This window comes from Physella acuta, unplaced genomic scaffold (assembly GCF_028476545.2).
Source record: "Physella acuta isolate Inbredline_101_S28 unplaced genomic scaffold, ASM2847654v3 ptg000794l, whole genome shotgun sequence".
NCBI classification, from domain to species: domain Eukaryota; kingdom Metazoa; phylum Mollusca; class Gastropoda; family Physidae; genus Physella; species Physella acuta.
The window spans coordinates 91,114-119,108 of record NW_026732312.1 but is presented as its reverse complement, the minus strand read 5'-3'; the positions used below and the strand labels follow the sequence as shown (position 1 = coordinate 119,108).

Below are 27,995 nucleotides of genomic sequence, written 5' to 3'. Positions count from 1 at the left end.
ATATTAAATAGTATACAGGAGAAATATATATCCTAGAGTTATCTGTCTGTATTGTTATATTTAGATCCCATCTTTATCCGCGAGCGACCATCTGCTGTTGCTGTACGTGGTTGGACCAGATCTGGTCGGTGTAGTACTGTCTAACTATGGCACAGTAAGTGCAGGTATCAAAGACGTGTCTTGTTACCTCTGAGAGTTGCAAGTCTTCTGTCCTCACCAGGTAATCATACAACGGCCTGTGTTTGACCAGCTGTTCAGACTTGGAGCGTGTGATGTCTTTGTTGGACAACAGAACACTTCGCACCCAACCGTTGGCGTGGGCGTAGTGCAGCAGCTCCTGTTTGTACTGCTCGCGTTCTTCTAGAACATTCCAGTGTAAAATGATCCCGTGTTCGTAGGCAGCGAGCATGCGACTGTGGCCCTCATCGCTTAGATGGCCCTTGACTGTGGATCCGATGGCCAGCAGGTCCCGGAGAATGTCTGCTGCAGATTTCTTCAGGAGCCGCTCCACGTCTTCACTCTCCCCGGCTCCTGGGGTCAGCCCCAGCTGGCTAATGATGACGCGAACGTGGAGCAGTGACTCCGTGATCCGGAGCCGAAATTCGTAGTTCCTGCCGATTGTCAGCATCATAGTATCGGCCTCCACCAGCAGCCGGAGCGTCTCCATGAAATTCTTTCTGGTTAGTGGTAAGCAGAGAAACAAAAGTAGTGAGGCTCGATATAGCAAGAGGGATTTTTTAAAATAGATTAATAGGCAAATGTTTAAAAAGGCAGCTGTTGCTTTTCAACCAGACATCTTACTTAGATATTATATATATATATATATATATATATATATATATATATATATATATATATATATATATATATATATATATATATATATATATTATATATATATATATATATATATATATATATATATATATATATATATATATATATATATATATATATATATACAGATACATTTCATAATAAAATGCTTGTTTATATAAAAAAAAATCTTCTAACTATATGCAGATTCTAGAATTAGATTTTGTTATCGTGAGCCGCTTACTCCTTGAAGTTGATGATTGACAGGTGCACAAACGCCAGGGCCGTGTTGCTGTGGGGCCACCGACTTCTGCGGCCTATTTCAACAGCTTTTCTGATGTAAGTCTTGGCGGTGTCTGTTGGACAGAGACGACAACATCAACAACACAACATTGACAACAACAATACAACATCAACAACAATACAACATCAACATCACAACATTGACAACAACAATACAACATCAACAACAATACAACATCAACAACAATACAACATCAACAACAGAACTAAAACATCAACACTACACCGTTAACAACAGAACTCTAACATCTGTAACCGACAAATATGATACTGAAAAGCTAAAATAAAATATTCTAAAAATATTTTATGAATTGTCGTCAGTTCACAAAAGCCTTCATCCTAATTCATACGGTTGTTAATTTTACCTTCATTTTAATTTGACCATATACCAATACAATTTGCATCACCCACGGGGCTTACAATAATACTGCTTCATTCCTACATATTCGTAGATTTCTGTACGTATAATTTTTTGTTAAATCTAATTTGATATTATTAAAAACTAAAGTTTTGAAAAAGTTGATCTAAAGTTTATGACCAGAGATGTCCTAAAGTAAGGCAGCAACAGTGACGTCAGTATACTAAAACTTATTCTAAAAACCACCTGCAATGACTTGCTAGCTACCACTGTGATGACGTCATCTTATCAATGTTATAATGACATCACGCCTACCCAGCTCCTTCAGCTCGTAATGACGTCATCTAATCAATGTTATAATGACATCACGCCTACCCAGCTCTTTGAGCTCGTAATGACGTCATCTTATCAATGTTATAATGACATCACGCCTACCCAGCTCCTTCAGCTCGTAATGACGTCATCTTATCAATGTTATAATGACATCACGCCTACCCAGCTCCTTGAGCTCGTAATGACGTCATCTAATCAATGTTATAATGACATCACGCCTACCCAGCTCCTTGTGCTCGTAATGACGTCATCTTATCAATGTTATAATGACATCACGCCTACCCAGCTCCTTGAGCTCGTAATGACGTCATCTTATCAATGTTATAATGACATCACGCCTACCCAGCTCCTTGAGCTCGTAATGACGTCATCTAATCAATGTTATAATGACATCACGCCTACCCAGCTCCTTGTGCTCGTAATGACGTCATCTTATCAATGTTATAATGACATCACGCCTGCCCAGCTCCTTGAGCTCGTAATGACGTCACCTTATCAATGTTATAATGACATCACGCCTACCCAGCTCCTTCAGCTCGTAATGACGTCATCTTATCAATGTTATAATGACATCACGCTTACCCAGCTCCTTGTGCTCGTAATGACGTCATCTAATCAATGTTATAATGACATCACGCCTACCCAGCTCCTTGTGCTCGTAATGACGTCATCTTATCAATGTTATAATGACATCACGCCTACCCAGCTCCTTGTGCTCGTAATGACGTCACCTTATCAATGTTATAATGACATCACGCCTGCCCAGCTCCTTGAGCTCGTAATGACGTCATCTTATCAATGTTATAATGACATCACGCCTGCCCAGCTCCTTGAGCTCGTAATGACGTCACCTTATCAATGTTATAATGACATCACGCCTGCCCAGCTCCTTGAGCTCGTAATGACGTCACCTTATCAATGTTATAATGACATCACGCCTGCCCAGCTCTTTGAGCTCGTAATGACGTCATCTTATCAATGTTATAATGACATCACGCCTACCCAGCTCCTTGTGCTCGTAATGACGTCACCTTATCAATGTTATAATGACATCACGCCTACCCAGCTCCTTGTGCTCGTAATGACGTCACCTTATCAATGTTATAATGACATCACGCCTACCCAGCTCCTTGTGCTCGTAATGACGTCACCTTATCAATGTTATAATGACATCATGCCTGCCCAGCTCCTTGAGCTCGTAATGACGTCACCTTATCAATGTTATAATGACATCACGCCTGCCCAGCTCCTTGAGCTCGTAATGACGTCACCTTATCAATGTTATAATGACATCACGCCTACCCAGCTCCTTGTGCTAGTAATGACGTCACCTTATCAATGTTATAATGACATCACGCCTACCCAGCTCCTTGTGCTCGTAATGACGTCATCTTATCAATGTTATAATGACATCACGCCTACCCAGCTCCTTGTGCTCGTAATGACGTCACCTTATCAATGTTATAATGACATCACGCCTGCCCAGCTCCTTGAGCTCGTAATGACGTCACCTTATCAATGTTATAATGACATCACGCCTGCCCAGCTCCTTGAGCTCGTAATGACGTCACCTTATCAATGTTATAATGACATCACGCCTGCCCAGCTCCTTGAGCTCGTAATGACGTCACCTTATCAATGTTATAATGACATCACGCCTGCCCAGCTCCTTGAGCTCGTAATGACGTCACCTTATCAATGTTATAATGACATCACGCCTGCCCAGCTCCTTGTGCTCGTAATGACGTCACCTTATCAATGTTAAAATGACATCACGCCTACCCAGCTCCTTGAGCTCGTAATGACGTCATCTTATCAATGTTATAATGACATCACGCCTACCCAGCTCCTTGAGCTCGTAATGAATCATCCCGATGTTGTTCAACATCACGACTAGACTTTCAGGGCAGATCTTCTCCAGGTGCCGTCGCTCTAGATACGCCTTCTTGTACCACTTGAGGGCCGCTCTCGAGTCCTTGTTGCCTAGAAACATTTGAGACGTCACGTTTGAAGCTTATCTACAAATCAATACAACAAGGTAGGAACAGGTAGTCTTTGCAAGATTGATAGCTAATCGATTCAAATAACTAGGCTTGTGCAAATGGACTTTTAGGAAAACAAAAAAAAAAGTTTCAAAATCAAATACGCGGTGGGGTTGGCGTGGTCGAGTCAGTAAACCGAAAAGTCTCGAGTTCGAACCTTCGGGGAGATAAGGCTCGTTAGCCGGGGACAGCCACTCTTCTAGGAGAGACAACAAAATCAAACAACTGCTGCCTTGTAGTTTGTTCTTGGTTGGACAAAGGCTATGGAAGCAAATCCAAAAAGAAAAGCAGGCTGAAATCGGATTCAATGGCCTCAATGGCGCATAACCAGTTGACATGTATACTTAATTGTGTTGGAGGGGGATCTATTCCAACACTAAAATCAAAAACGCAGAAGAAAAAAGAAGAAAGAAATACGCGGTGTGGTATATTGTGTAACTTTAGTAATACATTTCAAGTAATGTTATTTTTGTGTGTTAAAGCGAGGCCTCTCATGTTAACTATTTTGTAAGGAAAGCCTTTTTTTGTATCTTTATTACTTGTTTGAAAAGTAAACAATGTTTTGTTTTTCACCTCTTTGACATGTGAGCCCAATGTTGTTCAACAGGGTAGATAACTCAGGGTGGTCAAAACTTTTTTCTTTCAACTTTCTCCTCAGCTGGTTCAGTTGTTCTCTGGCTTCAACATTGTTACCTGAGTTAATACAACTTAAGTTACCTGAGTTAATACAACTTAATTTACGGGAGTTAAAACATCTAAATTTACCGGAGTTAAAACTCTAAATTTACTGGAGTTAAAACGTCTAAATTTACTGGAGTTAAAACGTCTAAATTTACTGGAGTTAAAACGTCTAAATTTACTGGAGTTAAAACATCTAAATTTACCTGAGTTAAAACATCTACATATACTTGAGATAAACATCTAAATTTACCTGAGTTAAACATCTAAATTACCTGAGATAAAACATCTAAATTTACCTGAGTTAAAACATCTAAATTTACCTGAGTGAAAACATCTAAATTTACCTGAGTGAAAACATCTAAATTTACCTGAGTGAAAACATCTAAATTTACCTGAGATAAAACATCTAAATTACCTGAGATAAAACATCTAAATTACCTGAGATAAAACATCTAAATTTACCTGAGTTAAAACATCTAAATTTACCTGAATGACAAGGAAAGGTATTTTGGAATAGAGTAGGTTTTTCTAAACTCATTTTCTAAACATTTTTCCATTATATGCTATAGTTTTTTTTCATAATTTTAAAACAGAACAAGTAACTTTTAAACTTTCTACCACTAAATATCATGGGAATAGTTTCATAAATTTCCGCTGTTAAATCTTCTTCTTCCTCCTGAAGTTTAGAGACTTTGAGGAATGGATCGGTACATTCTTCAGATATGGCAGTCATAGATCTCGCCTTGCTGAAGTACCTGTGGTACAAAGATGGTAGAGAGGTGGTTTTTGGAGGTGGTATTAATGTGGTGTGGAGGTGGTGTAGAGGTGGTATATAGGTGGTGTGGATGAGGTATTAAGGTGGTGTAGAGGTGGTGTGGAGGTGGTTTGGACGTGGTATTAATGTGGTGTGGAGGTGGTGTAAAGGTGGTATTAAGGTGATGTGGAGGTGGTGTAGAGATGGTGTAGAGGTGGTGTAGAGGTGGTATTAAGGTGGTGTAGAGGTGTTATTTGGGTGTACCACATGAGGCGTTGAGGTGGTGTAGACATATTATTGCGGTGGTATAAGTGTGGTGTGGAAGTGATAAAGACTAGCTTTTGCTTTCTGAAGAAAACAATGAATTTCAAAAATTCTTGGACACATTTACAGGGAGAGTGAGAGTGAGAGGTCAGTTTACTATAGAAAGTTCGAGATGTCAAACGCTATAACCTGCACATCGTTCCACCCAGTGTGAAGGGCAACATCCCGACCTCCCCCACTCACCACCACCGCCCCCCCCCCAAAAAAAAAGATTATCCACAAAGCCTGACTTACTCTAAAGAATGTGGATGGTCTCCCTGCCTAAACAGGACAATGGCTTTCCTGACGAGGGCACACTTGAGAAAATACCTGACTCCGTTTTGTTTCAAAGAGTCAATGGCCGAGTCCAACATTTCCCCAGCTTGTTGAAGGTTGGCCCCTGGATCACCAGTTAAAACATGTATCAGCACAACATGCACAAATCCTTGTCGCTTGCTCCCAAATAAGAAACACAACTAACCTGCTCCCTGGGCGGTAAGGTGCCCGCATACCCCCAACAACACAGCACACTGCCCGGGGGTGCCACGGCGCTTGGCCTCCTGCAGCAGGGTGGAGTAGAAGTCTTTGGCCATGTTCGTGTCGGTGGCCACCAGCAGACGTCTGGCCTTCACGGCCACCTGTATGTGGTAGTGAGAGACACCATACATTACACATAATACATCATACACCACAGTCATATCAGTGTATGTGGACGTGAAAACATCATACATAATACATCAAATCGAGTGAACTTGGAATTTTTAAAAAGCCAGGTTGGTAGCATTGTGTGTGAGAGAGAGAGAGAGAGTGTGTGTGTGTGTGTGTGTGCGCGCGTGAATTGGTCTAACACTAAATCAATGCAACGGATATCACCAACTGTGATCAACAAGAGTTCTCTATCAAATGATTATTTAACCAACGAAGTTTTAACCAAAATATTTAATCAAAACATTTTTTTCAGAGTTAGGGTTAGGTTAATTAAACGCTTCAGTCAAAAAATGTCGGGTTTCACGCGAATACCTTGTGTCCTGCAAAAACTCCTATTTGTGGTAAAGATTTTAAAGTATTCCCTAGCCGGATCCGAACCTACCTCCAGAAAAGTGAGGTAAGTGTCGGCCTGGCTGATTGCCGCCTGCTTGATCAAGTCTCTGGTCTCTGGCCACTCCTGCTGCAGACAACCGTAGGCGTGGCCCGGCCTGCCGTTGAGTTGTGTGTACAGTTCCGCCATGCCCAGGATGTACTGGAGGTACCTGTTCTGTCTACAAGAAGCGGTCATCGACTGATCAGGTGTTTGATCAGGTGTTACAATTTTAAAAGCCATTTCAATAGCCGATTTGTTGAGACAAAGCTTAACTTGCCCTTTCATTTTAAAAATGCCAGGCTATCAAATACAGATTTATTTCAATAAAGTCTAAAATATTGCCTAGACTAAAACCTACTGACCTGTTGCCTACAGTTAAACCTACTGACCTGTTGCCTAGACTAAAACCTACTGACCTGTTGCCTAGACTAAAACCTACTGACCTGTTGCCTAAACTAAAACTGCAGACCTGTTGCCTAGACTAAAACCTACTGACCTGTTGCCTAGACTAAAACCTACTGACCTGTTGCTTAGACTAAAACATACAGACCTGTTGCCTAAAGTAAAACCTACTGACCTGTTGCCTAGACTAAAACCTACTGACCTGTTGCCTAGATTAAAACCTACTGACCTGTTGTCTAGACTAAAACCTAAAACCTACTGTCCTGTTGCCTAGACTAAAACCTACTGACCTGTTGCCTAAAGTAAAGCGTTGTGACGTTGTCCCCGCCTGTAGAATGGGGAAGGTGTGGCAGTAAAATGTCAACAGTGGATGCAGCCTGTAGCGATTCGGCTCTATGACGTAGGCATATCTGTGCAAAAGGTCCTTGACCTTCTCATCGGGATGCTTGCAGTTGACATGTTCTAAAAGAGCTTCTGGGATTTTTAAAAAAAAAATGTAAGTAAAGGTAAGTATGGTTTCCGTTAGTGGGATAATTTAGTTTTAAAACATTCGAGTGCACTTCAGCTACTCCATCAAGTTTGGGCAAGACAAATCTTTATATTTTTATCATACCAAGTTCTACAACCCAGGTTTACCTGGTTGAAATGTGGCCTGGCCCGGCATCAAGAGGAGCTGTAAGTCGTCTCGGCTGACCCAGGTCTCGACATCCATCAGACGAGCAACAAACACGTCAGGAAACATGGAATCTGTTGGAACGACTAGCTCCACCATCTCTGTGGACAGTCTTGTGGCTTCGTTAGTCAGACAATTTATGGCCACACATTCCCTGGCCACACTTTCTTTGGCCACACATTCCTTGGCCACACACTCCTTGGCCACACATTCCCTGGCCACACATTCCTTGGTCACACATTCCTTGGCCACACATTCCCTGGCCACACATTCCTTGGCCACACATTCCCTGGCCACACATTCCCTGGCCAGTGTGACGACACACTCCGGCAGACACAATGACCTACGACACACGGGGATCAGCTGGTCATCTCTCACCCCGGGTGCCGTGTCTTGTAGGAGCGTCGATATGTCGTCAGCATCCGTCAGCACGCCTACCTCCACGAGACTGACGTCACGTCGGGTCATCCGGAACTGCTTGTATGTCGTCAGGATGATGCTGACCTTGATGTCATGTGACCTCCAAAGGTCGGTCAGTGACCCCACCCAGGTGAGAAATTCAGACTCTGCAGCTTTTAAACCTTCGCATTTTTTAAACACCAAGAGGTAGTGGTTGTCGTGGTTGAGGGAGGTTCGAATCTCCTGGACCATTCGTTCTCGATTTGATGAGTCATTGAAATCAGGCTCCGGGTCAATGACCGTGTTTGGACAGATCCGTGACATCAGGTGATTCAGCACGTCACTCAACGTCTGGTGCCGAGACGGAATCACGTGACTTTTCACTTCCGGTGAACCCATCTGTAGTTCCTGTACAACCTGAAGTGACGTAGAAAATTATGTAAAAATATTTCAACGAGATAAATGGCCCGTTGAGGGAGAGATACAACGGGCGCTAGGTTGATAGTGGTGTCTTTTTTCTTTAACTCGAAATCAAAAAGAAAATCACCACCTAAACTTCAAATTTAACCGGAAACGAACAATGTCATTGAAAACGGATTTTTATCCAGAATCTGCATTTTAACAGGATTTAAGTTTGATCTACACGTAGTTACTGCACATTGATACTAAACACAGTCGAAGTAAAATTCCTAAACCTTGCACCTAATCTCAAACACGAATTAAGTCGCATTTAGGTGGGGGGGGGGCACTGCCCCAAGCACCAGTTGACAGGCTGGCAAGAAGAATTCACTTGTGCTGAGACTGGTGAGAATGCTGAAGACAGCACGTTGGAGGAACTGATGGATTTGATCGTGGAGGAACTGATGAATTTGATTGTAAATCTTCTGAGTGACCACTATACCCACATTACCTGTTGGACTATGCTGGCTTTCCCGACCATCGGGGGACCGAACACCTGGACCACGCCCCCAGTGGCAAGTAACTCTCGAATCATTTTTCTTTCAGCTCGCCGGATGTTGCTGAATGTCTTTGTCACCTGTTGACGTCTGCACAAAGCGGTGCCGCATGAGTCCCCATGACCTTCAGAGTCGGCCACTTCCAGGTGTAAGCACTCGTTGACTCCTGAGGTATTCGCCTTCATCTTGCTAAATTCTAGTTGTCAATAAAAAAAAACACATTTTTAATCGTGCCAGTTTCTAAATTGAAAACAAAAACTATTTTTCAAATCGTGCTACATTCAAATTGACGACATAAAGACATTTTTCATCGTGTTAGATTCGAATTGAAAACAAAACAACATTTTTATTCTTCTAGATTCTAGTTGAACTCAATTTTTCAATAAATGTTGATCTTCCAAGATACTTAAAAACACAGTCTCCTTAACTTTTATACTATCCGAATATCAACTTTACTTCGGTCTTATATTAACTTTACGTCTGCCGTAAATCAACTTAAACCATGCAGGCTTGGAGAGGGAGGGGGGATCATCGGGCCCACATATACCCAAAGAGCCTCTCATATTTCAGTACAAGGGCTGTTTAAAAAATCTAATCTTCACTCCTATTTGTTACACTGAAACGTTTAGTTTTTTTTAAACTCAACATTGAAACTTTTTTTAATCAGATTCTATAAATAGATTTTTTTAAGTCCCAATGGTGTACATAAAAAAAGGTTGGGCTGGGTGTGGGGTAGCTGATTCCTATAAAAATTTGTTGACTGTGGAAACTTCCTATCTTGATAAAAAGTGTGTGGGGGGGGGGTGCTGGTTGGATTCGGTAGATAACATTTTCCTAGAAGTCGAGATTGACCTGATCACTTTTGAGAGTGTTTTTTAACACAAGCGAAATGGATGGGTCAGCTACTTCAGTAGTGTTAAATCTAGTTAGTATTAGGATTTATTTATGTATGTAGAAGTTGTGTGAGAGAGAGAGAGAGACTGTGTGTGTATGTGAGTGTATGTGTGTGTGTGTGCGTGCGTGTTGCTGGCGTGTGTATTTGGCTGGTGTGTGTCTATGTAGTACACTAAACTGGAAATGACTTTCTTAACAAGGTTTTTATTGGGCCTTAAGTGGTTTTTTTTTGTTTTTTCGGGAGGGGGGAGAGGGGGTGAAGTAGTGTGGGCAAATGTACCGTGTCTTGTCTATCGTTATTTGTGTCTTGCCAAAAACATTACGAAATACCCCATGAATCGCTCACTGCCAGTTACAACCCATGATAGAAAGACCAAAGAAGAATAAGCGGCTTAGACCAGCTGAATTAATGAGGAAAAGGTTGGATAACAAAATATAAGATAAAAGTAAAATGGCACAACATATAAAATATAAAACAATGTTACAAGCAATTAAAATGTGTGCAGAACAGCAATCAATGAAAATAATTTAGAATTGTTGTGTACAAAATTAGAGAGACAACTTGGCTCAATGTACTCGTAGTTTTAAAATGTTTTACTTACTGTTTTAGTCGTATCGTTTCCGATCACTGATCAGCGTCGCAGATCACTGCAAACAGATACCCTCCTCTGAGATCGATAATACGTACCTGCATTGGGCCTCTATGGAGATAAAATTCAGCACTGCAGTATGCAGTGGCGGCACTAAGTAAAGGTGTCACCCGATACGTTTATTTTTTTATTTATTGATTTATTCATTCATTTTTTTCATTTATTTTGTTATTCATTCATTCATTTTTTTATTCATTCATTCATTCATTCATTCATTCATTCATTCATTCATTCATTCATTCATTCATTCATTCATTCATTCATTCATTCATTCATTCATTCATTCATTCATTCATTCATTCATTCATTCATTCATTCATTCATTCATTCATTCATTCATTCATTCATTCATTCATTCATTCATTCATTCATTCATTCATTCATTCATTCATTCATTCATTCATTCATTCATTCATTCATTCATTCATTCATTCATTCATTCATTCATTCATTTATATCGCTTTCCCACGGTCATACTGTATATCATTAATACCCAATTTGTTTCAAATTTAAACACCGTTTTGTGTATGTATAGTTTATTTGTTTTTTTTTTTTTGTTGTTGTTGTTTTGTTACAAATGATTGTGTACTTATCTTATTTTCTACCTTAAGCAACCGGGATTTATTTTTTTTAAATATAATAAGTCGCTATTAATTTTTTTTAAGAAATTAGTACCATTTTTATCATCGGATAGTTCTTAGTTAAATCGCCACCCCCACAAGACTAAAAATGGTTGCATTAAAATAAAACACGCACTCCCGAGCTTATTATCTGAACCAACATGAACCAGGCCCAGCATTGACATGCGTGGTCGTTTCAGTGAACACTTGCTCACCGCACTTTAGACACAGTAATGTTGACGCACAGTTCATGTTGTGTATATTTTGTTTTACAAAGATTTTATTTGTTTAAAAAGAATGTTTCACACAAATAATGTTCAAGCTTGGAACAGCATAAACGCAAAAGATTGAACACACATTAAAAAAATGTCTTTTAAATTATGAATGTAATGTATATCTCGCCATTGTTTTACTCATTTTACTTGCTGTAGCTGGAAATGTATATCTTCCATATGTTTCTATATCTGTACACATATATTTGCTATGTGTCTATGGCTATACTTGTTTGTTTACTCTGTGTTGCTATGGTTACACTTCCTGTGAGTACGACGCAGACTCTACACAGCTGCACTCCTCTATGTAAAACGAAGATCCGTTTTGTTTCAGCGTGTACATAGATCTACACACGTGATCGTAAGGTTTGCTCATATCGTGATGATCTATCTTATCTTTGGCGTGTGAATCTACTCCCAATCTTCCATGAGGATCTGTTCTGAATCTATCACGATAGTCTATTGTGTTTCTAACACATGAATCTATTGTGTCTCTAACACGTGAATCTATTGTGTCTCTAACACGTGAATCTATTGTGTCTCTAACACGTGAATCTATTGTGTCTCTAACACGTGAATCTATTGTGTCTCTAACACGTGAATCTATTGTGTCTCTAACACGTGAATCTATTGTGTCTCTAACACGTGAATCTATTGTGTCTCTAACACGTGAATCTATTGTGTCTCTAACACGTGAATCTATTGTGTCTACACCACGATAATCCAGTATGTCTGTACTCTCTATTGTATCTTGGCCACCTCTCTCGAGCTCTCCGTTCGAGCCAATCAGCTCCCAGCTATCAGTGACGTAGGAACTGTCCATTACGTCATCGCGACCTGCCAGTCTCTCGGGGTCACGCACACACAACCTTGACCTTCCCACCTGAATGTTTCTTAAACGCTGAAAGACGCCGGTCAAGAACTTGTGCTTACGACTAGCAAACATTTTCTCGGGTATTTTTCGAAATTCGTTTCCGTCGTTTTCATCACCGGAAGTGGTTTTCTGATGAGGGCTCTTCTCTTTTTCACAACCTGGATGGTGATTGGTGGATTTTTGACCAATCAAATTGGAATTCCCGTTTAACTTCCCGGCTAAGTTATCTTCAGCTAGAACCTCTTGGCTAGTTTTCTTTGGATAGGAGAAAAGTGAAGCACTTGAAACATGTATTTCTAAAGATGGATGGGTGCTTGGGGGAGTGAAAGATGAGTAGCATGCTGTAGATAGTATGTTATTAGCACCAGCAGATGGTATGTCATTAGCACCTGTAGACCTTATGTCCTTAGCACTTGTAGATGGTGTGTCATTTGAACACGAAGATGTGTAGTGATATTCCGTAGATAGTTTATCATTACCACATGAAGATGTGTATTGACATTTTGTAGATAGTATGTCTTTAGCTTCTATAGACAACATGTTATTAGCACTTGTAGATGGCATGTCATTAGCACCTGTAGAGAGCATGTCATTAGCACACGAAGATGTGTGTTGACATTCCGTAGACAGTATGTCATCAGCACACGAAGATGTGTGTTGACATTTATCTGACGATGCATCAGATTGACATTTCAACAGCTGTGTGACGTCTCCACTTGTCGAATGCCCAGCATCCCACTCGACCTTGTCACGTCCCCTAAAACCGACTTCCGGTTCTTGAAACTGAAACCTGCACTTTCCCATCAGCAAATCGGTACAGTAGAACGTCTCCATCTGCTGACAGTACAGACACGACGCCTGAATCAACTCCAGCAGAACATGCTCGTCCAGATGCTGATACTCTGTGGTGCGGACGTACTGGAAGAACTTCCTGTGGCTATGTAGGCTGGCGTCTGCTGGGCTGGGTGTGACGTCTGCTGGGCTGGGTGAGACGTCTGCTGGGCTTGGAGAGTTCCCCAAGAAAAAGTCTCGCAGTTTCCGGTTCCCATGGACCAGCATCACCAGAGCTTGTCTGTAGGTGAGATAATCCTGATGGCACCGACTGAGCAGAATGCCGTGCTCGTAGACGGCCAACAAATTCTGGACGCCGTCCACGCTGACCACGTGACCCAACTCGCGGCAGACCCTTTGCAGATAGTCCAAGTACTCACTGCAGGATTGTCTGGAGCCGCACGTGAGTGGACCGTGAGTACTCACTTCCTGGTGGGGGTCTGGCCCGGGGTCGGGCTCTTGCAGGGCGACCAGACTGTAGTGCATCAGCCCAAGCCCCACGCTCAAGCGGAAGTCATGTGACGGGGCGGTTTTCTGAAGGATGACGTCAGCTTCCATAAACTTGTGGAGAGCATCCAAACTTTGAAACCTGGAAGGAATCAGTTACGTTTACTCACACAACTTTTTATTCAACACACATCTAACTATATATATATATATATATATATATATATATATATATATATATATATATATATATATATATATATATATATATATATATATATATATATATATATATATAGTTAGATGGAACTTACGCCTCAAATAAGACTGATCCAAGGTGCACCAATGTCAAGGCCGTGTTGTAATGATTCCACCCACAAACTTTCTGAATCTCCAGCGCCCTCTGAAGGTACAGCTTACACTTTTCTGTTAAAGCAGATATGTTCTTTTATATATATATATATATATATATATATATATATATATATATATATATATATATATATATACATATATATATATATATACATACATATATATATATATATATATATATATACATACATATATATATATATATATATATATATATATATATATATATATACATATATATATATATATATATATATATATATATACATACATATATATATATATATATATATATATATATATATATATATATATATATATATATATATATATATATATATATATATATATATATATATGTATATATATATATGTATATATATATATGTATATATATATATACGTATATATATATATATATATATATATATATGTATATATATATATGTATATATATATATATATGTATATATATATATGTATATATATATATATATATATATATATATATATATATATATATATATATATATATATATATGTATATATATATATACATATATATATATACATATATATATATACATATATATATATATATATATATATATATATATATATATATATATATATATATATATATATATATATATATATATATATACGTATATATATATATACATATATATATATACATATATATATATACATATATATATATATATATATATATATATATATATATATATATATATATATATATATATATATATATATATATATATATATGTGTGTGTGTGTGTGTGTGGTGGGAGTGGTACAATGCCATTGCGCCGCATCTCCCAACCAAAAGGCACACATGCACATCACTCATCAAACTGACGACAGATGAGAATCACTCACTTAGCTTACCACTGGCCGAATCACTCATCTAACTGACTCACCTAGCTGACCTAGGACGTGAACCACACACCTAGCTGACCACTGGTTGAACCACACACCTAGCTGACCACTGGTTGAACCACTCACCTAGCTGACCACTGGTTGAACCACTCACCTAGCTGACCACTGGTTGAACCACTCACCTAGCTGACCACTGGTTGAACCACTCACCTAGCTGACCTAGGACGTGAACCACACACCTAGCTGACCACTGGTTGAACCACTCACCTAGCTGACCTAGGACGTGAACCACACACCTAGCTGACCACTGGTTGAACCACTCACCTAACTGACCACTGGTTGAACCACTCACCTAGCTGACCACTAGTTGAACCACACACCTAGCTGACCACTGGTTGAACCACTCACCTAACTGACCACTGGTTGAACCACTCACCTAGCTGACCACTGGTTGAACCACTCACCTAGCTGACCACTGGTTGAACCACTCACCTAGCTGACCACTGGTTGAACCACTCACCTAGCTGACCCTTGGCGTGGAGGACCATCCCGATGTTGTTGAGCGAGACCAGCTGTTGCTGTGGGCACAGCTTCTCCAGCTGCAGCCGCTCCCTGTACGACAGCTCGTACCACCTGAGGGCCCTGTCAAGGTCACGGCCACCCCTCTCTTCCGTCAGGCCGATGTTGTTAAGCAGGACGGGTAAATCCGGGTGGTGCGGAAATTGGTCTCTGACAGCGTCAAGCAGGTTCAAGAGGTTTTTACGAACAGATTCGATATCTCCTGTAAAATAGGAAAATAAAATATTTGGCTATACAAGATTATTTACGAACGGATTCGATATCTCCTGTAAAATAGGAAAATAAAATATTTGGCTATACAAGATTATTTACGAACGGATTCGATATCTCCTGTAAAATAGGAAAATAAATTATTTGGCTATACAAGAAAAAAACGGGACTGAACTCCCCTAAACTGTTATATAACAGTAAGTGGGAAGCTGGTACACCCAGTGGAATCGGGCTAAAGAAACGGTAGGTAAGTTTGTGATAAAACCACAACTTTTTATGAGAACACAATCTTGGACCAGCATCAGTGGAGCTCTTGATAAAAATATGAGATAAAATGAAAAACTTCAATTTTTTAATATAATTATCGCTAATAAAGTAATCTCCCATTTACGGTCACCGGAAATCGCCCAAAAGTTGACAGAAACCTACGTATATAATTCTTATAAACGAAATTTCAATACAAAAATTTTGCACGATTTTACACTCGCATACAAGAAATTTTAAAATAGCTACAAATGGAGTGGTTTCCCTTTGATCAGAAAAAGTTTATATTGCTGATACTATATTTATACTTGATTGCTATGGGCAGTATTTGTTTAATTAAATCTCTAGCCACGACATATCGTTGATGGATGGGGGAGGAGGGGGGAGGGGCTGTTAGGACGTTACACTTTACTGACGTCGCGTGTCTTTCACTCACCATGAAATACCAAGGGGACTGTTGATGACGTCATAGGTTCTTGACGTCACGAAACACGTGACACTTACCACAAAATATCATGGGTATTGTCTGATGTATCTCTGTCGTGATTTCATCCGCCTCCTGCTGTACTAAGGTCACGGTCAGCGGATCGTCTGCCGTCTCAAGGTCGTCTTGATAAACGACATTTGCCGCCTGCTTAAAGAATCTGGAGAAAATGTGGTAGCTTTATTCAACACGAGGTTTTACCAAAGTCACATAACACAGTTGACCACTCCTCTACCACGCCCTCATCCCACCACCACATCCACTCCCATCTACAGCTTTGAACACGTCGCCACATCCACATTGTCTATTAAGCTGCCACATCCACCCCGCCAACCTCATCACATCCACCCCCCCCCCCCCCGACACACACCCACTTAAAACATCAGCAACAAGACTTACTCTAGTGACTCGACGTAGTGGCCCTGTCGATGTAGCAGAATGGCCTTCCCCCTCAGCGTCCACTTGTAGAAATAGCCGGGACCTTCACGCCTGAGATTGTCTAGAGCTGTGTCAAAATATTGTGTCGCCTGCGTCCATCTTGAGCCTGCAGAGAAATACTTTTATTTTCTACGGGAATTCCCTAAAATTTGAATTCTATTTATAGGTTTCTATATCGTGCCGGATATTTCATGATGAGCCAAAGCCTTTACTAAAGAAATATTTTTTTTTTAGTAAGTTTAAGAATGTTATTATTAAGGTTTTTATATTTGTTTTATTAGATATCCCCATGTTTATAACTTCTTTTTTTTCTGGAGCAATGTTTGTTAGATAGAAACCAGGTAACCGGGTAAACATGTTATAAAAACATAATAGGTTATTGTTTGCTCGTGAGGACGTCATTACCTGCGCTACAACTGATGACGTAGCCAAGACAAGCCTGCATCACCGCATGGTGTCTGAGGTTACCGGAAGTTTGGGCGGCAATGGACAGCTCGTGGTAGAACTCTTCTGCCTCGTGAGGTAGACACGTGACCAGCAGACGACGGGCTGTAACCGCCACCTGAAATTAATTTACTTTCTTGGTGGAAGGAATTCAAGCTTCCTGGTTCAAATACTATCAATAGAAGAAAGTGACCACAGGACCAATTGCCCACATGAGAAACAATCCACATGACAAACGGGCCACCTGTAAACTGGCCATAGGACAAAATTACCACAGAACAAACTGGCAAAATGATAAGCTGGCCGTAGGACAAACTGACCACAACACAAACAGATCACAGGACAAATTGGCAGCATGACTAACCGGCCATACGAAAAACTGGTCACAGGACAAACTGGTCAAATGTCAAACTGACTACAGGACAAAGTGGCCGCATATCAAACTGGCCAAATGACAAACTGGCCACAGAACAAACTGGCCACAAGACAAACTGGCCAAATTACCAATTGGCCAAATAACAAACTGGCCCTTGGACAAACTGGCCAAATGACAAACTAGCCACAGAACAAACTGGCCACAAGACAAACTGGCCAAATTACCAATAGGCCAAATAACAAACTGGCCCATGGACAAACTGGCCAAATGACAAACTAGCCACAGAACAAACTGGCCACAAGACAAACTGGCCAAATTACCAATAGGCCAAATAACAAACTGGCCCATGGACAAACTGGCCAAATGACAAACTAGCCACAGAACAAACTGGCCACAAGACAAACTGGCCAAATTACCAATAGGCCAAATAACAAACTGGCCACAAGACAAACTGGCCAAATTACCAATAGGCCAAATAACAAACTGGCCACAAGACAAACTGGCCAAATGACAAACTAGCCACAGAGCAAAGAGCACTCACCCTGAGGAAAGCCTGGTATGTTTCACCTGTACTGTGGATGGCCATGTCCAGCACGTGCTTGACGTGGGGCCACTCTTGCAGCAGACAGTTGTAAGTCTTGTGACCTTGAACTTGGGTGTCACATTTCATCAAGACCCGGCACAGGAAGTTGGTGTAACTGAAATAGTTTATTCATGCATGACTAGACACCAAACAGGAAGTTGGTGTAACTGAAATAGTTTATTCATGCATGACTAGACACCAAACAGGAAGTTGGTGTAACTGAAATAGTTTATTCATGCATGACTAGACACCAAACAGGAAGTTGGTGTAACTGAAATAGTTTATTCATGCATGACTAGACACCAAACAGGAAGTTGGTGTAACTGAAATAGTTTATTCATGCATGACTAGACACCAAACAGGAAGTTGGTGTAACTGAAATAGTTTATTCATGCATGACTAGACACCAAACAGGAAGTTGGTGTAACTGAAATAGTTTATTCATGCATGACTAGACACCAAACAGGAAGTTGGTGTAACTGAAATAGTTTATTCATGCATGACTAGACACCAAACAGGAAGTTGGTGTAACTGAAATAGTTTATTCATGCATGACTAGACACCAAACAGGAAGTTGGTGTAACTGAAATAGTTTATTCATGCATGACTAGACACCAAACAGGAAGTTGGTGTAACTGAAATAGTTTATTCATGCATGACTAGACACCAAACAGGAAGTTGGTGTAACTGAAATAGTTTATTCATGCATGACTAGACACCAAACAGGAAGTTGGTGTAACTGAAATAGTTTATTCATGCATGACTAGACACCAAACAGGAAGTTGGTGTAACTGAAATAGTTTATTCATGCATGACTAGACACCAAACAGGAAGTTGGTGTAACTGAAATAGTTTATTCATGCATGACTAGACACCAAACAGGAAGTTGGTGTAACTGAAATAGTTTATTCATGCATGACTAGACACCAAACAGGAAGTTGGTGTAACTGAAATAGTTTATTCATGCATGACTAGACACCAAACAGGAAGTTGGTGTAACTGAAATAGTTTATTCATGCATGACTAGACACCAAACAGGAAGTTGGTGTAACTGAAATAGTTTATTCATGCATGACTAGACACCAAACAGGAAGTTGGTGTAACTGAAATAGTTTATTCATGCATGACTAGACACCAAACAGGAAGTTGGTGTAACTGAAATAGTTTATTCATGCATGACTAGACACCAAACAGGAAGTTGGTGTAACTGAAATAGTTTATTCATGCATGACTAGACACCAAACAGGAAGTTGGTGTAACTGAAATAGTTTATTCATGCATGACTAGACACCAAACAGGAAGTTGGTGTAACTGAAATAGTTTATTCATGCATGACTAGACACCAAACAGGAAGTTGGTGTAACTGAAATAGTTTATTCATGCATGACTAGACACCAAACAGGAAGTTGGTGTAACTGAAATAGTTTATTCATGCATGACTAGACACCAAACAGGAAGTTGGTGTAACTGAAATAGTTTATTCATGCATGACTAGACACCAAACAGGAAGTTGGTGTAACTGAAATAGTTTATTCATGCATGACTAGACACCAAACAGGAAGTTGGTGTAACTGAAATAGTTTATTCATGCATGACTAGACACCAAACAGGAAGTTGGTGTAACTGAAATAGTTTATTCATGCATGACTAGACACCAAACAGGAAGTTGGTGTAACTGAAATAGTTTATTCATGCATGACTAGACACCAAACAGGAAGTTGGTGTAACTGAAATAGTTTATTCATGCATGACTAGACACCAAACAGGAAGTTGGTGTAACTGAAATAGTTTATTCATGCATGACTAGACACCAAACAGGAAGTTGGTGTAACTGAAATAGTTTATTCATGCATGACTAGACACCAAACAGGAAGTTGGTGTAACTGAAATAGTTTATTCATGCATGACTAGACACCAAACAGGAAGTTGGTGTAACTGAAATAGTTTATTCATGCATGACTAGACACCAAACAGGAAGTTGGTGTAACTGAAATAGTTTATTCATGCATGACTAGACACCAAACAGGAAGTTGGTGTAACTGAAATAGTTTATTCATGCATGACTAGACACCAAACAGGAAGTTGGTGTAACTGAAATAGTTTATTCATGCATGACTAGACACCAAACAGGAAGTTGGTGTAACTGAAATAGTTTATTCATGCATGACTAGACACCAAACAGGAAGTTGGTGTAACTGAAATAGTTTATTCATGCATGACTAGACACCAAACAGGAAGTTGGTGTAACTGAAATAGTTTATTCATGCATGACTAGACACCAAACAGGAAGTTGGTGTAACTGAAATAGTTTATTCATGCATGACTAGACACCAAACAGGAAGTTGGTGTAACTGAAATAGTTTATTCATGCATGACTAGACACCAAACAGGAAGTTGGTGTAACTGAAATAGTTTATTCATGCATGACTAGACACCAAACAGGAAGTTGGTGTAACTGAAATAGTTTATTCATGCATGACTAGACACCAAACAGGAAGTTGGTGTAACTGAAATAGTTTATTCATGCATGACTAGACACCAAACAGGAAGTTGGTGTAACTGAAATAGTTTATTCATGCATGACTAGACACCAAACAGGAAGTTGGTGTAACTGAAATAGTTTATTCATGCATGACTAGACACCAAACAGGAAGTTGGTGTAACTGAAATAGTTTATTCATGCATGACTAGACACCAAACAGGAAGTTGGTGTAACTGAAATAGTTTATTCATGCATGACTAGACACCAAACAGGAAGTTGGTGTAACTGAAATAGTTTATTCATGCATGACTAGACACCAAACAGGAAGTTGGTGTAACTGAAATAGTTTATTCATGCATGACTAGACACCAAACAGGAAGTTGGTGTAACTGAAATAGTTTATTCATGCATGACCAGGCATCATTTAGTGTGAAGAGAAACTTCGGAGGGTAAAAAAGGTCGTTCTTTAAATAAATAAATAATTTAGTGGGTAAAAGTAGATACATTTTAATTTAATATTTATTCAGTGGGTTTAATCTAGTAGTGACTACGTTGCACTGGACCACGTACGGTACAAACCTTTCAATCCGTAGCAACAGTTCTTCTGATTCTGATAGTTTGTGGGTGTTGTTTCAAATAAAAGTATATGTTTCATTAAAAAAAACGGGTGCAATCTTAAGCCTATCTTGTAAAACTTCAGACGCTAAAGAATGAGATGTAAATTTGTAAACTAAGTCTGGAAATACCTGTTGAAATAATGAGAATGTACAGAGCTCATAAAGCTGACTTTGTGAAGTTTAAAGAAGTAGACGATTAACGGATGGACCATCCATCTCAGCACGCCGGGACTTTTGCAGATCAGATGGTTGTTCTTTAGGCGCTTGATACACTGTTGCCACTGCGCATCGGCATAGCGCATCCTTTGACCTTTAAACGTCTCCTTCAAGTGCTCTGAGAGTAATAAAGCATGCGCGTATTATATGAGAGAAGCACATGACGCTTTAGATGTACATCCTACTCCCTATAATTTAACATAGTATCTTCATACACTACAAACCTATCGATAATATACCACACTAGGTAGTGTGTCACTCCGTCGCTCTTTCTTTCTCTCATCTCATCGATACAGACACTTAGCGTATTGATAAAGTTTTATTTATCTATAAGGTTCTCATCAAACCCCTCCATCCATCCACCCCATCACCAAAACGCACAACCAAAGAAAATAACAATCTGGTATTTTAGAACTAAAATATTTTGAATGGCATAATTTTTAAAAATCGCCTGTTAACTTTGGATTGCTTTCAATAATAGTTTTAACATGGAACAATTCCCGTAGCCAATTAATCAAACTATAGTGGATGGTTTTGACCGTAGTCTAACCTAAGCAAAGATCCGTTGGAAAACTTACCTTCTGTAAATGTACACACAATCTAACCCAAACACATACACGATGGAGCACTTACCCTCTGTAAATGTACACATAATTTCACACAAGCACAGTTACGATGGAGCACTTACCCTCTGTAAATGTACCCCCCAGCGAGCTGCTGAAGTAGGACAACAGCTCCAGGTCCCCAGCACACACCCACGACTGCACTTCATCAAGTCTCTTAGAGAACAGGAGAGAGAGAAACTCCATGTCTTTGGTGATTAGCTCTTCTATGGCATCCGTTGATGGCCTAATTTCTTCATTTGCTAAATATTCCTCGGCTATCCGAACAACGCCTTCCGGAAAACATAGAAATTTGTAACAAATGGGAACATAGGTTTCCATACATTTGTTAGGAATAACGTGTTTTAGTAAAGTCAGGATGTCTTCAAATTTTGTCAACATTCCAACCTGAAAGAGTTCGATGCCAAGTTCTGGGGACGGGAAATACTTGTAGGTCGTGAAGACTACGCTAACCGCCAGACCACCATCCCACCACAGTCTCGCCAGGCGGGCGATGAACTGTAAAAACTCCTGATCATACCCGGATGTTCGTAGACTCTCACACTTATGGAAAGCCAAAATGTAATGTTTGTCGATTTGGTTCCTTACTAATTTTTGCAGATGGCCCAAGACGACGTCGGCGTCAATGGTGTGGTCGGTTGTTTCCGTCGTCTGCTGGGCAAAGCGCCTGGTTAGGCTGACCAGTAAATCGTGTAAGTTTGTGACGTATTTACATAAAACGGGGAGATAAACAATGCCTGTCTTGTCGGTGCTGGACAGCTGTTGTTGCTTCTCTTGTATCGCCTGTTCGTACAAGATTGATTTTATTAATACAGTGTTTATAGTATGTAATTTATTATTTTAAAAACAATAGATTGAAGATAGTTGGTAGTTTGGTTTTATAAATAATTAATATTCGACCGATCGTAAGGTGTTTATGAAAGTTCATTTCAAACCAAATAAATTATAACTGCCAAACAGACAAAGTGGCAAAGTTTGCTGTTACATGTAGATCTAGATTCATTTGGTTAGGAAGATGATTTTGGGCTTTAATATGTCTAGTCGCAGTATTTAGACTAGCCGGACACGAGGGGTCAAGGCCGAACTCACCTGGTCAACTAAAGCTGACTAGCCGTACTCACCAGGTCAACTAAAACTGACTTGCTGGATAGGATGGGGTCAAGGCCGTACTCACCTGGTCAACTAAAACTGACTTGCTGGACAGGATGGGGTCAAGGCCGTACTCACCTGGTCAACTAAAGCTGACTTGCTGGACAGGATGGGGTCAAGGCCGTACTCACCTGGTCAACTAAAGCTGACTTGCTGGACAGGATGGGGTCAAGGCCGTACTCACCTGGTCAGCTAAAGCTGACTAGACGGACAGGATGGGGTCAAGGCCGCACTCACCTGGTCAACTAAAACTGACTAGACGGACAGGATGGGGTCAAGGCCGTACTCACCTGGTCAACTAAAACTGACTTGCCGGCCATGGGTGGGCCACACACCTGTAGCACCGTGCCCGGGGACAGCAAGCATCGAATTTTTTCCTTCTCCTCCACCCTGATGCTGGGGGCGAGGGGCGGGAGCTGGCTGACCTTGAAGTAGCCCTTGTAAGGCTGAAGGTCATCTGGCTTGTCCATACAGTTGAATACTTGATTGAACTTGACGGGACCTAGAATCGACTGTGTGATCTGTCTGTCTACGCCATCACGCAATGTTAACCTTTTCTTCACAGATTCTGATGACGTTATTTGGGTTATATTTATTGGTGCCTTGAGCCAGTGGAACCTCCCAACTTGAAGGTCTTGCATGGTGAAATGTAGCGGTCTGGTTGATCTTTGTGGAATGGAGACTATAAGATTACACGATGCTTAGAAGATAAAAGATGTTCACGATCTTTGGAAAATGTACAATGTACACGGTCTTTGTAAAGTGTAAGATGTACACGGTCATTAGAAAACGTAAACAACGCACGATCTTTAAAAAGTACGTAAGAGACACACGGTCTGTCAAGCGATGTGCACTACAGACTAGAGATGTGCTGTGAGGGCCATCATTTCCGCTTCTACACTTCTCTACAGCGGTTCTCAAAGTAAATCAGCTGAAACAACATCGATAAAAGGGGTTTCTTGCTAGAGCGTTTAGTTACTAGATATGTATGACGTTCAGTCTCAAAGTAACGCAACTAAGATCTAGTTTCTAGTATTAAGTTACAATAGAAGAAATCAATACGTCAAATATCTTTATGTTCTAGTTACACGTCAAATTAGAGAATTTTAAAAAGTAGCCCAAACCGCCGAAATCATGAATTACACATAATTTCAAGATATAGGCCTATAGATCTAGATGGGTTTTTTTTTATATTATTTCGACATTTTTAGGCAATCCTTCCCCAGTGGCAGGAGCATATTTTTAAATTTCTGTAGCATGTTATTGTAGAGATGAGCTGTATATAGTACCGCTGACCATATAGGCTCTACACTTAATAATTTTTTACAAGAGCACCCTTTCCCTCACCCCCAATCTACGCAATTAAGACAATGATTGTTTTAATGAACTTTTCAAAAGTAAGCGTTGCAGCTGTCTTTGCTATTGTTTTAGTGAACAATGAGCAAGACTGTAAACTAAGATGGCGACAGTGTCGTCTGCATGTATGATAGGTCATCACACTTGACCCCAATCACCGTGAACGTGTCAACAACGGCTATTTACACAGAAATAACAAATTGAAATTTGATGTTACATCTTTGTTTGGCTCGTCCAAAACATCTGTCGTACCTCTTTAAGCTCAATGAGCTGACATTGTAAAGATTCTCAATATTAGACGCTAAAAGGGTGCTAAGTAAGTTAAAATGTTTTTTGTTACATTCAGGGGGGGGGGGTAGAGAAAGGGCGGACGTGCTCAAGCTGGCAGGTGGGGGGGGGGGGGGGGTCTGGCACTATTTACAGCCGATGGTGTGAATAATTCATCAAACTGCTAAAAGGCTGAAACGTTATTTCCTTATATGGTTAGATCACGTGACCTGGTATTTAAGTTGAGATTATCTTTAAAAAGACTAATAAAGTGGACGTGAGCCTCCACGTCCGTTTTCACTCCATCTGTCACTAGTCTGTTACTTTTCACTCCATCTGTCAATAGTCTGTTACTTGTAGTAAATACTTATAAATTAAACATTAGTTAAACATCAGACTCTGAGGAACAACGGTAATACAATGAAGTGTAGCTCATACCATCCCTATACTTTAACTAAAACCACTGGTTGTCATGCTGGTAGCTCATACCATCCCTATTCTTTAACTCAAACCACTGGTTGTCATGCTGGTAGTTCATACCATCCCTACACTACACCCTAACTCAAACCACTGGTTGTCATGCTGGTAGCTCATACCATCCCTACACCCTAATTCAAACCACTGGTTGTCATGTTGGTAGTTCATACCATCCCTATACTTTAACTCAAACCACTGGTTGTCATGCTGGTAGTTCATACCATCCCTATACTTTAACTCAAACCACTGGTTGTCATATTGGTAGTTCATACCATCCCTACACCCTAACTCAAACCACTGGTTGTCATGCTGGTAGCTCATACCATCCCTACACCCTAACTCAAACCACTGGTTGTCATGTTGCTCATACCATCCCTACACCCTAACTCAAACCACTGGTTGTCATGTTGGTAGCTCATACCATCCCTATACTTTAACTCAAACCACTGGTTGTCATGCTGGTAGCTCATACCATCCCTACACCCTAGGGGTCGGCGTGGTCGAGTCGGTAAAGCTCATGGTTGCTAAACCGAAAAGTCTCGAGTTCGAACCCTCGGTCAGATGAGGCTCGGCAGCTGGGGACAGCCACTCTTCTAGGAGAGACAACTCCAAAATTAAACAACTGCTGCCTTGTAGTTTGTTCTTGGTTGGACTAAGGCTATGGAAACAAATCCAAAAAGAAAAGCAGGCTGAAATCGGAGTCAATGGCCTCAATGGCGCATAACCAGTCGACACGTAATCCTTAATTGTGATGGAAGCATGGTCGAGTCGGCAAAGCTCGTGGTTGAGTTCAAACCTTCTAGCAGATAAGGCTCGATCCCTCCCAACACTAAAAATTAAGAACGAAGAAGAAGAAGATCCCTACACCCTAACTCAAACAACTGGTTGTCATGCTGGTAGCTCATACCATCCCTATACTAAGAGTTTATAAGAACAGTTACATGCATCGCCCCGTTCTTCTGTCCCAGGCGACCCCTCACAATGGGGGTAGATTGACATAGTTACGCTGTTGGGCGATGTACGGCTAAGCCAACTGAACCAAAGCGAGTGTAGGATATACTTGCAAGCTTACAAAATTTTGTTCTTGTTGTGTCGAGTTTTAAGTCATGAAAACAATGTGTACTCACCTTTGTCCCCTACCAGCTGCTCTAATTAGCTAACACGTTGAATGGAAGGCACCCAGTACCAGAACAAAGAACTTCAACACCAGCCTTGCAGGAACTGACACGGCTTTGTACCCCATCGCGGTATTTATTCCTGGGTCTTTGCCTCGGTGGGGAACCCCCAGACCACACTTGACGCAAATTTCCCTTATTCTAGAGTAAAGCGTCACATGATTGTTGAATCATTGACGTTTTCTGACCGTAGGCCGTCTGGCGAGAAGTCCCAGGTTCTTAGAAAATTAGGACCCATTTGACCTTTGACCGGGAACTTAAACTTGCCGTACGCGTCATCGTTTCATTCATGGGGTGTCGCTGGACGTAATGTTACATCCGGTTTTAAATTTGACAGCTTCAAACCATTTTAAGTGTTTATTTTTTGTTTGTTAGTATCCTTTCTCACACACAACAGCAAATGCAGGATAAAACCAACAGGGTTGCAAATTTTTCTACAAGCCTGGGTCTGAACATCCACAGAGGGAAAAGTAAAGTTCTCAAAGTCAATGCATCAAACAACAACCCTATAACACTGGCAGAAGAAGCCCTAGAAGAAGTGGATAGATTCACCTACCTTGGAAGTATTGTTGATAAGCAGGGTGGGACAGAAGCAGACATAAAAATAAGGACGGGTAAGGCAAGAGCAGTCTTCAACCAACTAAAAAATGTTTGGGGTTCGGGAGATTTAACCCTTAGAATAAAAATCCGGATCTTCAACACACTAGTAAAACCTGTTTTACTCTATGGAGCTGAGACATGGAGAATAACTGCTATAAATAAGAAGAAAATACAATCATTTATAAACGCATGTCTCAGAAAGATCCTGCGAATTCGCTGGCCTAAAACCATCAGAAATGATGTTCTATGGCAACGGACAAATCAACTGCCAGTGGAAGTAGAGATCCTCCAGAGAAAATGGAAATGGATTGGCCACACACTCAGGAAGCCTGTATCCAGCATAACAAGACAGGCCCTCACCTGGAATCCACAAGGCAGGAGGAAGAGAGGCAGACCAAGAAAGACCTGGAGACGTGACCTGGAAGAAGACACCAAGAAGATTGGATACACCTGGGGACAGTTGGAGAGACTAGCCCTGGACAGAGACGTCTGGAAAGCTCTTGTCAGCGGCCTATGTCCCAGTAGGGACGACAGGCAAACATGACATGACATGAGTATGCTTTCGCTTTTTAATTTGGCAGGCTCTACCAGTCTTAATTAACTATCTTATTAAATGAACAGCGAATGACAAAGTGAAATTTACTATGGTTTGTAAGTGAAAATTTGGGGGCCCCTAAAAAGCGGGGGA

At 40.5% G+C, this 27,995-nt stretch overlaps 2 protein-coding genes across 2 annotated transcripts; both read right to left on the bottom strand.

Moving 5' to 3' along the window:
- LOC131951030 (uncharacterized) lies at window positions 1-5,964 on the bottom strand. The gene is made up of 6 exons (XM_059313295.1): window positions 5,846-5,964; window positions 5,152-5,288; window positions 4,426-4,545; window positions 3,653-3,793; window positions 1,061-1,172; window positions 1-677 (listed from the first exon to the last, which is right to left on the bottom strand). The coding sequence occupies exons 1-6, from the start codon at window positions 5,962-5,964 to the stop codon at window positions 74-76; spliced, it is 1,233 nt and encodes a 410-aa protein (XP_059169278.1). The 3' UTR covers window positions 1-73.
- Window positions 5,965-6,952: 988 nt separating this feature from the next.
- Window positions 6,953-24,253, bottom strand: LOC131951018 (uncharacterized). Its single transcript, XM_059313274.1, has 14 exons — window positions 23,723-24,253; window positions 22,349-23,066; window positions 21,574-21,778; window positions 18,304-18,460; window positions 17,348-17,504; window positions 16,904-17,048; window positions 16,525-16,664; window positions 15,488-15,748; window positions 14,004-14,115; window positions 12,276-13,831; window positions 9,056-9,297; window positions 7,710-8,562; window positions 7,364-7,547; window positions 6,953-6,971 (listed from the first exon to the last, which is right to left on the bottom strand). Exons 1-14 carry the CDS (start codon window positions 24,071-24,073, stop codon window positions 6,953-6,955), a joined length of 5,100 nt encoding a protein of 1,699 aa, XP_059169257.1. The 5' UTR covers window positions 24,074-24,253.
- Window positions 24,254-27,995: the final 3,742 nt, after the last annotated feature.